The following is a 12,346-nucleotide window of genomic DNA, read 5'->3' on the forward strand; positions in this document are numbered from 1 at the left end:
AAAGAAAAATCTGCTTACAGTTCTGTTTCATATGGGTGTTGAGAGATGTACCCATAGATCTCCTCATGTTGTTCTCAAAGTGCACCAGATTGATGCTTTTAACTTCAATATTTAAAAAAAATCTTCCCGGGGGAGCATACCCCCTGACCCCCCTAGAGGAGGTTAGGTCCCCCCCACATAAATCATGTTCACATGGATAGGATACTAAATACATTTGCACACATCTTGTGTCCATATCTTTCGGTTTTGGTGGTCATGCCACAACCGTGCACGTGAATGCATGCATGCGTCAAACATGAGTCATGGTAAGATAACTGGATTAAGAGGTTGCTTTTCTTTGCACAGCATGAAAGAAAGGACAAATGAATGGGCTGTGATTTTAGTTTTTTTAAGCAGAGGTTGAGTTCAATCATTTGTAGGGCCCTCGGAGGATGTTGTACAAATTGAAAGGAAAAAGGTTCCCCACCCCTGCTGTAAATAATAATAAAAACCCTTGATTTATAACTTAACATCTCTGTCTCCTATTGATCTGAGTAAATTATAAAGAACAGCCAGTTAATTGAAGCATTATAGCACAGGCCTTTGTCAGATGGTATATTACGCTGTTTTTTTTCTGCTTCGAATAGTTCTCTCTTTTTTCACCATACGTGTGTTTGCATCACTGCACATTGAACTCATGCAGCCCTGGGGGGCCCCATATTGAACTCTTGCAGCGCTGGGGGCCCTACATTGGTTTTGATGGCAGATTACATGGTTTGTTCACCTTTACAAGTTTGACGACATCATGTCGTAATTAAAGGATTGTATAAAGTGAAGTTTCTCTTTCTACATAGACGATGTTAGCCTAGCCACCTTAGCCAGTCAATCAATAATAAACATTAAATAATAATTGTATTCATTCACGGATGATATAAAACTCCACGCTGTAGAACATACATGGTGTACACGCAAATGTATTATTTATCATAAATACTTTGAATGAGTATGTACTTGTTGCTATCATTGTGGCATTAGCTGTCTCTGCTGGTTTATCAGGAGTATTTTCCCTATAATATGTTTTCTGAAAGTCTGATATGACAACTTGTAAATGTATTAATTACACCTTAAACCTGTTGATTTTTGTTCTCCTATCAATACATATGAAAAGAAGAAAGAAAGGTTTGTGATATGCTGCTGTTCAAAACAACCTCTCCGCCCCCTACGTGTGTAAGCTGAAGGCTTATGTTGCTCTCAGCTCTTGGTGCCTGCCTTTCAATAGAGGGTGCCTCACTGAAAGCAATTTTCGGGGTGGAGAGTAGGGCTCCGGTGCAGTGGAAGCACCAGCACTGGCCCTGGAACCACCGCAGTGTAAAAGGGGAACATGTGTGGAAGAAAATAAGACCAGAAGGTGATTGAAGTATCGTGTGTTGTGTTTGTGTAGTCATCCTCCAAGGTCCTGTATGAGGGAAGTGCTGGAACAGACCAACAGAATCTCTTACTACAGCTTCCTAATGAGCCTGGCTAAACATGAAGCCATCAACCAAGCTATTGGTAGGTGTATTCATTATTTTAAACTAGGCATTCAAGGGTATGTCCACCTACTACATGGCAAATTTAGATTTTTTTAATCCGATAAAATAAATAGTTATATAGATAAATAGTTATTGTAAATGTGAATTCAGCCTATCATCATGGAAAGCTAGCTTTGTGTCATTATGTTTTTAAGCTGCATTAATTAATGTTCTTGGCCACTTGAGGTCATTGCAGCAGTAAGACCTATACACCTCCAGAAAAAGAAACAGAACATTCATGTTCATTTGTAGTCTTCTTTCTGTCCATTTCATGACTGTACCTCCAATATCCACTGAAGAATATTGAGGGTTGTGAGGGTGGTTGGTTCAAGGATTAAAAGTATGTGGATTTAAAGATGAGCACATGGAGGCAGGAGTTCCAGATCATTGTTTTTATTGTAATTTGTTGATTCTAGTTTGTCTTAATTGTAATATTCATACTTCAAGTGATATTCCAGCAAAGCAGTTATCTTAGTCTTTACATATGAAATGTAGAAATAAGGTAACTAAATGCAATCTAAACGGTACAGAAAATAGGGAGATAAACTACTCAAGCTGCTATGAGAATACAATACAAAGGAAAATAAAACGTACTGATGATTTAGTCTGACAAACAATTGGTGCTCAGGAGTTGCATTAGGCCAGCCAACTTCTTTGTTCATGGGAGGAAGGATTTGCCACAGGTGAGCTGGCTGCCTTTATTGATTAGCTAGCTCCGCCCCTCCAGGGTGGCGGGAGGAGGGGGCAGGCAGAGGGGGGCAGGAGTGGGAGAGGGATTTTCCACATCTACTCTCTTCGCTCTGTTTTTAGAACTCATTAGCTTCTGAATCCTCTCTTATGTTTACCAGCTGTTACAAAGTAACAGCTGTTAAGTGCTGGGCAGTGTTTAGTGTATTTTTTTTTTGAGGTGGTGACAATTCTCTGCGTTAATCACCACATGACCACATTCACATCACCACATTCAATTAAGACATAACAATTCATTATACAATCGTTAAGCATTTAGGGGATTTTCATTAATACTGCTTCAAAAGGATGACTCTTCTTCTGCCCTCTTTCTGCAGGAGCACTACCCAACAAGGCAGAGTTCCTGATTGACCCAGAGATGGACCAGGAACTGGACAAACTGTGAGAGAACACACACACAAACACTCCTGTGTATCAAAAAGGAAAACGGGATGCTGCACAGGAGGCTAGCCAACTCGTTTTATTTTCTTTATTTTGACAGTTTTTTTTACTTCTCTTAATATCTCTTACTTTGTCCTGCGCTGTCCAGAATCGCCCAGATCTCTGTGAGTCCTGGTAGCAACAGCAGCGGCAGTGCGGTGGGGGGGCTGAAGGAGATGCTGCAGAGGAAGGCTTCCCCCAGAAGGAACATCCACCACAGAAGGAGGATAGAGGTGGAAAGTGATGGCTCCACAGAGGAGACGGACTCCTCTGAAAACTGACCTCTCACCTTTCAGCTTCATTCCCAAATACACAGCGGCTGAATGGAACATTCAAAACTGTCTTGCCCATTATTTGCTATATAGACCCATATACTGACAGTGGATAAGAGGACAGCTGTGCAAGAGAACACTCAACCTTGTGACAGATCACTCCAGTCTTCTATTTGTCCAGCATTGCTGTCAAGAAGAGAGTTATCCAGAGGAAGAACGGTCTACATCAGATCCACTGTTGATGCTTCTCATTGTTCTCTATTGCCCCTTTCACACCAAGGCTTTTCCCGTTCTAGCTCCGTGCTAGAGCTTTTCTGGTTCGGAACCGGTTCTTCGGTTCAGCTCCTGCTCTGTTCACACCGCTCAGAGCCCGACTTGTGCTGCGTCATCGTTTGCGTCATGACGTAACCGTTTGCATGCCTGCTTCATAAAGCCAAACCGCGCGGAAACCCCTCACATCGACAACAACAATGGCCCATTGTATTGAAGCGCTACTTGTTTTGGTTTTGCTCTGTCGAAACGAAATGGAAGAAATGGGACGACTTTACTACCAACTTTACAGTCGTTACATGCTACATTCAAAAGTTCTTTACTATCATCATCATTATCATCTTCAACGACGAGGTAAATATACGTCCTATTCGATGGCGTTAGAGCTAGCTAGCATGCTCCCCTCCAGCTTCCTCTGTACCTCTTCGGAAGACCAGATTCTCAGAAGGTAGCTGGTCTCTTCAGTGGACCACTGCTGCTTGTTAAGTTTTAGGTTTTCCATCGTTGTGTACAAACTGGATAAAACGCAGGCTTTTTGTTGTTGTTAGAGATTGATCCCGCCCCCGCCTCCGACATAAGCGTGACGTATGCGGTGCTTGCTTTCTAGACCGACAACTTTTTATTGCTTGAAACAAACCGGATTCCGGAGCTTTTCAAGCTCCAGCTCCGAACCGGCCCTGGAACCGCGTCGTGTGAAAGGGGCATATGTGCTGTGTGGTCATGTGACGTGCTAATGCTCTGAGGCGGCAGTGTGTTTATTTACAGTTTTCCCTGAAACCCAGTTTCTGTCATGCACTGATATCATACCATTCTGAAACACTAATCAGTAAAGTAGTTTTATGTATTGTAGGTTAGTTGCTACTTAACCTACTGGTCTGTAGGTGGACGGTTTTCCTGCTGCTACGATCCTTCCCTTTTAAAGGATGGACACAACACTGGACATAAACACTAAAGCATTCATGGAAAAAGTAAAACGTATTTTAACAACCATTGAGTGTAGTGATGCATGTTCTACACGTCTATCTGCTGTGCTCAGCATGTTGAGGAACAGACACTGAAGAAAGGACTGACACATTGAACAGCTCCAGCATACATTTAGACTTTACATTCATTGCATTCTTAGTTGGATATAGTTACATAAACCTTACTATGTGAATGTAAAATAAATATCCTGACTTACACTGTGAATAAAAACATATAACTGAGGCCTGATGTGGACCATTTGTGTTGCTGTCTGACTCTGATGGGGTCTTCAAGTGACTTTATATATTTGTTCCACCTAAGAAATATTGCCAAAGTACGCCTATTTTCAAACCAACAAGACGCTGAAAAGCTTATTCATGCATTCATATTAAGTAGGTTGGACTACTGTAATGCACTCTTTGCTGATCTTCCAAAACAGTATGTCGCAAAGCTGCAACTTATCCAGCACTCCGCCTCCAGGCTTTTAACAAAAAACAGAAAAAAGAGAGCACATTACTCTTTTTTAGCTGCACTACATTGGCTGCCAGTGTCTTTTAGAATTGATTTGACTTGTACTGGTTTTTAAAGCTCTTAATGGTTTGGCACCCACGTATCTCACAGTCTCGTTTTCTGTCCCTGGACGAGCCCAGAGGTCCTCTTCAGCTTTTTAATATCCCTTAAGTCCCCCAAAATAAAATGTGTGAGGCAGCTTTTATCCACTCAACCCCAAACTGTGGAACACCCTACCAGGAAATATCTGAGAGGCCAGCTCAGTGGACATTTTTCAACGACAGCTAAAGACACATCTTTTTAGATTTTTATTAGCCTTTAGTCTTTGTTATTTACCTACTTTTATATTGTTTAATTTATTGTATAGGTCTTAGATGGTTTTAACTTTTTTTATTTTTGTTGGACATATATGTTTACTTTATTTTATTTTTTTCCATCAATTCACTTAGTCTTATTTTCCGAGAGGAATCAATATTTATTTTATTGTATTTTATTTGTATTCTCATACCTTTTACCTTCTTGTGTCTCTTAACCCTGCTATGCTGCATGTATCTGAAAAGGTCTTAAAAGTGTCCTATCATGCAACATGCAATTGTTTGTCTTTAATACATAAGTATGTGTTTCTGGTGTGTCAGGGAACTCACAAAGTGTCGGAAAATAAAACCCTCTCTCTTTTCCTGTGTACCCACATCTCTGAAAACGGGGGTACAACGGAGCTGATCCAGATTTGCTTCCGATATGACTTATTATCGGAAACGCTCGCGGCCCTATCAGAAACGTTGCTGTCAGAAACAATGCGCGACGTATTTTGGACGTAATATGGTCTTTGTTTACATTAGCAAGCATCGCTAACACTCACGGCTCCTACACACGGCGGCGTGCGTTGCCGCTTCAACGCTTCTGCCCATTCACTTTGAATGGGGTGACGTCATGATTCGCCAAACTGCATTGTGGGAGCAACCCTTTTCCTTCAGGTGTGTCATTTACCTATTGCATACAACAATAGTTACCAGTCAAACCATTTCTGACCTCAATGTTGACCATCTCTACCCTGACACCTCCAACTAACCATTTTTTAGATAAAACTTATTTGAAAAGAGTTTTGTCTGATTGTACACAACATCTTTACATCCTCCTTCCAGATAATTGTTTGTATAGTAACTCAACACTACGCTGAAAACACCCAACAGTTATATCATCCTACCCTGGTGTACAATGCCATAAGGTGAGAAACTTAAACACTGGAGGTGATAAATTGTCCAATTTCTTTAGCTTTTATAGAGTGAACAATAGTTTTGATCCTTTTTTTCGAGGATTTATCATCTTATAACCTAAATTACAGCCAAGGGAATTACAAAGCATACCTTGTGAATAATATGTGAATGGGATTGCTCTCATCAAAGACACTTTTTGTTAGAAATTGTAATAATAAAATAAAATCAAGTTGAAAAGAAATGCAATAGGGAGAGGATCAGAAGGTTAAGAGATGTCCTGTCACAATCTCTGTTCTTCAGCTTTCAGATGAAGACTGTGTGATGGAATAAAGAGGCGAAATCTAACAACATTGAACTTGTTAATAAGCAGAAACTTTTTGATACAGACTAAGAGAGAGTGAGGCCTTGCTACACAGCTTCCTATAAAGAGACGCAGCTTTAATACCCTGTGGTTTCCCCTTTTGGTGTCATTGATAAGTGTTGACCTGTAAAGTCTCCTATTATGAGTTCTGACTTAATAATATCCTTACACAAATGACTCATTATCATGTTTCATTGCAGATGCTTGTCTTGATACTTTACTATTCTAATACAAAGCATGAAATACATTAGTAAAGTTTACAGCATCTCTGCAAGCCACACAACAATGGATACAATCCCCCGGCTGTATCTTAAGGCATTCTCCGTCAAACAGAGTGTTCATGCAGGGACCATGAAGACGTGAGACCCAGACAGACTGTGACTGGTTTGGCCTTTGCTTCCCAGTCCCAGGGTGTGCCGTAAGATAAGTGTTATGCAACAAACCTCACTTAACATAAACTAAGTTTCAGTTTTATGCACAGGAAGCTCAAGTCTGAGTCAGGCTCCAAAATCCCTGCTAACTGTACTTAAACTGCTCACAGTCATTCTGCACAAGAAACTGCTTCCCGTCTATTCATTTGTACGAAAACTTATCGAAGCTTATCTTGATGATGCCATGATCTTTAGCATTGTTTGTCCCAGTGGGAAGGAACATCTTACCAAAGTTAAAGGAACACAACTCTGGTCAAACCAGTGACCAAGTGTTTTCTTCTCCCACAGCAGCCTCTTCCTCCTGATCGACTGAGCACATGTAGTTCCTTGTGGGTTAACCATGCCGGACCACAGCCTGTTGGACGGTTCTTGCTGCACCTTTGATTAGTCGTTGTAGGCCCAGGCCTTGGACATTGACGCATATCCCACAGCTCTGACTGTCACTGCGGTCACATTTTGTTGAGCTGCGGCTCGAGAGACTTTGGAAGGAATCAGAGGGTCGACAGAAAGAAGCTGGGATGTTGAGACCAAAGTGTTATCGAACTAGTATTTATTTGACCTGACTAGGGATGGGTATCGAGAACCGGTACTAAGTCAGTACCGGTACCTGATTGGACGGTATTGGTATACCATTAAGCCGCTGGACAAACGGTGCTGCTATCGGTATATGAATTACTACGGTGGCCTTGAAGTGCAAGACACCACAGCATTTCACAAAACACTACATAATTTCAGAAAACGCTGCAGCATTTCAGAAAACACTACATAATTTCAGAAAACGCCACAGCATTTCACAAAACACTACATAATTTCAGAAAACGCCACAGCATTTCACAAAACGCCACAGCATTTCAGAAAACACCATAGCATTTCAGAAAACGCCACAGCATTTCACAAAACGATACAGCATTTCACAAAACACAACAGTAGTGCTTTGAAAACGATTAATCGGGCGATTATTTCATCGATTAGTCGACTAATCTAACGATTATTTTTCTGTTGTTTGATTAATTATTAATCATTATTGTTTGATAATGTATCTCAAATAAATACCGAAAAACATTACTTCATTCATGACAACTGCGCACCAGCTTACGTGCAGCCCTGGCCTACCAACATTAAATGCTGACAAACGTTAACTAACACACAGCTGGTGCCGCTAGCTAGGTAGCTAACATTAACTACTAACCAACCAAGCACGAACAAAGTGATTGGTTGTTTTTGCTGCTAGTCAAGAAATTACGCTTTGTGATTGGTCAGCACCCGACGGCGCAACATGTCCCAACACATCAGCCGTTAGCACACACTCAGAGCTCACAGCTCCTCATATCTGTTCAGAAACTGGGCAAAAGTTAAACATGTACAAACCACAGGCTGTCTATGTCATGGTGAACACAGTCGCTGCTTTATTTATGTCTGTATGACGCTGTTGTGAGTGTGGACGGAGCAGCTACAGGTTAGTTTAGCCAGCATAGCTTCTCTCGCGGTGCTCGCTGCAAAAGTAGAGCAATGTTCTACTTTNGTCTGTATGACGCTGTTGTGAGTGTGGACGGAGCAGCTACAGGTTAGTTTAGCCTGATCGATCTGATCTCCATTCAGAAAACACGCATTTTAAAAGGGTTTTCGCCTGCCGTCTTGTCTGCACACTTGTCAAAGCATTAATTCATGTTAACTTTAAAATGATTACTGATAATCCATCATTACAATTATAAATAATAAACAGATTATAATGGTTAGCCGACCGGAGCTTCCGGTTTAGGAGGTGNACCCGACGGCGCAACATGTCCCAACACATCAGCCGTTAGCACACACTCAGAGCTCACAGCTCCTCATATCTGTTCAGAAACTGGGCAAAAGTTAAACATGTACAAACCACAGGCTGTCTATGTCATGGTGAACACAGTCGCTGCTTTATTTATGTCTGTATGACGCTGTTGTGAGTGTGGACGGAGCAGCTACAGGTTAGTTTAGCCTGATCGATCTGATCTCCATTCAGAAAACACGCATTTTAAAAGGGTTTTCGCCTGCCGTCTTGTCTGCACACTTGTCAAAGCATTAATTCATGTTAACTTTAAAATGATTACTGATAATCCATCATTACAATTATAAATAATAAACAGATTATAATGGTTAGCCGACCGGAGCTTCCGATTTAGGAGGTGCGCATGCAGCGTCTCGTTTTAACTGAATAATGGTCATGTTTACATGGATTTATGAAATGCCCCTAATAACCTCCCCCCTTCAAGAGACAGACTGTCAAACACACTCATACCTGCTTGGTATGACATCGAAAAAGTTACATTAAATAATAAATACAAATAAATTACAATAAAATGACTGTTGTTTAATCTTCACATCTTGTTACAGTATCATGTCTATAATTTTGAGCACCAAATAATTGAAAAGTATTGATAAGAGTATTAAAAAATACCGGTATCAATAAGCGGTATCGGTATGGATAAAATCCTAACGATACCCATCCCTAGACCTGACTCATTACTAGTACCTCGTGATTCATTCTTCTAAACCAGGGGTGGGGAACCTTTTTCCTCTCAAGGGCCATTTAAATGTTTTCAACATCCTCCGAGGGCCGTACAAATGATTGACCTCTGCTTAAAAATACTAAAATCCCATCCCATTCATTTCGCCTTTCTTTCATGCTGTGCAAAGAAAAAGCAACCTCTTAATCCAGATATCTTACCATGACTCGCGTATGCATGCACGTGCACGGTGTGGCATGACCACCAAAACAGAAAGATATGGACACAAGATGTGTGCAAATGTATTTAGTTTCCTATCCATGTGAACATGATTTAAGTCGGGGGGGACTTAACCTCCTCTAGGGGGGTCCCATGCTCCCCCGGGAAGATTTTTGTTTTAAATGTTGAAGTTAAAAGCATCAATCTGGTGCACTTTGAGAGCAAAATGAAGAGATCTATGGATACATCTCTCAACATCCATATGAAACAGAACTGTAAACAGATTGTATTTTTCTTTATGGATATTTTACAAATCACTCCCCTTTCAAACTGTATTCTTGTTTTATTAACAACAATTGTTTTTACTGTCATATAGTATTTTATACCTGTTCACTTTATTCTCTTGTGTTTTTATAACTATAATTGATCATATAAAGATGTGCCTTTACCTCACTGGTTGGAGAAAAAGCTTCTTATATTCGTTAGCATAGCTAGCTAACCAGATGCTAATAACAACAAATGCATTGACTGTATGATCAGTGTGACATATGAACAGATCATCACTGGGCTTACAACTAAAGACACAGCCACGCAAAAACTGCGGCATGTGTGCGGCTCTTTATGGGTACTGCAATTTGTGAAGTCCCGGCCCGGAGCGGCGTTCTGGTGCTCTCCGTCAGAACTGCACCCCTGTCAGACGAGACATATACCACGTGATGACGTGATGATATACTGGCCGTTTCTCAATCGCGAGGATACTGGCTTGGTAGTCGCATACTTCCAAGTCACATCCTTCAGAAATGAAGCAAGTATACTTCCAAGCCACGGCTTCGGAAGACAAAGAAGAATGGAACAGGCTAACAAGTGTGCCACTCTCTCTAACGGTTTCAACATAAACTGTACCGAAAATAAATACTTCACGATGTCTAATTATGAACTTGCTTTACTTTCACGGAACACATTTTTGGTGATAACACATGCAACAAAGTAACATATTTACAAACACATGTTCTATGCCACTACATACTTACATTAAATGTGTGCTGTGCTGCGTCGGTTCAGCCATTCTCCGCAAGGGTTTTTGAAATTGGTCCGTGCGCAAACCATTGTAGGGATTTGAAGGACGCGAAGTCTACCCATGTGCAGCCTCGAAATTACCCCCAAACCAAGGACGTGGGCTCGGTGGAATTCCAAGTATGCTGGAGATTGGAACAGTCCTTCGGCGGCACTCGATGACGTAGTATCCTTGAAATATTGGCTTGGAAGCCAGTTTCCTCATGATTGAGAAACGGCCACAGTAGGCTTGTGTTGTGTTCAAGGACCCTGACCGTGGCCAGGAAAAACAGGCACTCGCTTGTTTAATTATTTTGCGGTCTTGATTTCTTTAATTTTTTTCTTTTTTGCATTGTTTATAAATGACCTTGAGGGCCGTGCCAAATGGTCTCGCGGGCCGTATATGGGCCGGAGGTTCACCACCCCTGTTCTAAACTGATAAATGTTGATGATAATACCTAATGAATCTAACAGTGATGCTTAAAGCAGTTGCGAGCATTTTCAAAAATGGACATTCACTTGAGAGGAAGTCAACCTTTGAAGGCTTTCTTGTGCACTGCCTTCCAATAATGCATTGTGATATTGTTTTACATCACATCATCTTAATGTAGATTGATATTGGGTCTGTGTAGTAGGAACACATGAGCTTAAAAGTGACAACGATAGATGTGTTGTGGAAGTATGGGAGATGGACTAATGTTGGTACTTTTTTGTGATTTGTTGACTATAACAAAAATAGCGAACGTAGGTATATCCCTTGTCTTAGGATGTGGGTAGAAATGTTTTCGTAATTTTATTCATATATATATACATATATATATATGTATATATATATATACATTTATTTATATTTTTATTATTCTTATTATTTTATTCTACATTCTTGTCCATCGGCCGAAGCTAGAGAAGTTAAGTGGCTGTTCTAGACAATCATGGTTTTGTCGTTTCTTGCCAATAAGGTTTCACAAACGCTCTTTTTCTCTCTCATCTACTCGTGTGGGCCGGCCATTTTCAGCACAGGGATGTACACCATTTAAGCAACCATAAAGTGCCCACTGTAAAATTTGAAACACTGCAGTTGGTTTTTGCCCCATGGAAATAGGACATTTGACTATTTCTGTTCATGTGCACACATAATGATAGCTTAATAATTTTCGACACAAAACCTGTATTCATAAATTGACACAGCCCCCTTGTTTTTTTGTTTTTTTTGTAGTGTCACTAATCACAGTGTCTCCTTTGTGTTTCAAATAGGACAAAGTCGTAAGGGTATTTTGCTGCGTTCTCATTTTACTCCTCTCTGTGTGTCTTTCTGTCCCCTGCAGCTCCATCCACCCCCCCTTAACTTTGTCTGTTTTATTAAGCCGTATCCTGCCGATGTGCGTCAGAGCTGGCCAGGAGTCTCGTGAGGCGTTTCGCTCCTGAAGATCTGTGTCTTGTGTCTGGACAGTGTCAGACCGCAGCGTCCCCCACCCCCTGAACTAACCCCCACCTCTGTTTGCCTTATTTTCCTGCAACCACAAGCCCTGCTCGACCTACACATACAAGCCCACACACACCGAGCAGATGATCCATCGTAATTGAACATCAAATTATTCGTTCTGGGATAATAGATCAAAGGTCGTAGGGAACTGCTGTGAGGGATAACCAATCGGCAGCACTTTGATTCCTTAATTTCAATTCAAAGTCAGAATTTTTGCTCAAATGCGATTTTTAAACATGTTTTACCTGCAGCTACCTGTTTTTGCTTCACTCCACAAGTTTGTAGTTAGTCAACACCCTAATATCAAGATTATCAAGTTATTTAAGTAAACATTGTACGCAGTGTGTGTGTGTTCGTGCCTCTGACGGGTGAA

At 41.0% G+C, this 12,346-nt stretch overlaps 1 protein-coding gene across 1 annotated transcript; it reads left to right on the plus strand.

Annotated features, from left to right (window-relative positions):
* The first annotated feature begins 595 nt into the window (after positions 1 to 595).
* On the plus strand, positions 596 to 3,323 carry LOC104954131 (UPF0705 protein C11orf49 homolog). Its single transcript, XM_010781203.1, has 3 exons — positions 596 to 1,530; positions 2,615 to 2,678; positions 2,827 to 3,323. Exons 1-3 carry the CDS (start codon positions 1,440 to 1,442, stop codon positions 2,996 to 2,998), a joined length of 327 nt encoding a protein of 108 aa, XP_010779505.1. The 5' UTR covers positions 596 to 1,439; the 3' UTR covers positions 2,999 to 3,323.
* Positions 3,324 to 12,346: the final 9,023 nt, after the last annotated feature.

Source organism: Notothenia coriiceps, unplaced genomic scaffold (genome assembly GCF_000735185.1).
Source record: "Notothenia coriiceps isolate Sejong01 unplaced genomic scaffold, NC01 NC01_scaffold00022863, whole genome shotgun sequence".
Lineage (NCBI taxonomy): Eukaryota > Metazoa > Chordata > Actinopteri > Perciformes > Nototheniidae > Notothenia > Notothenia coriiceps.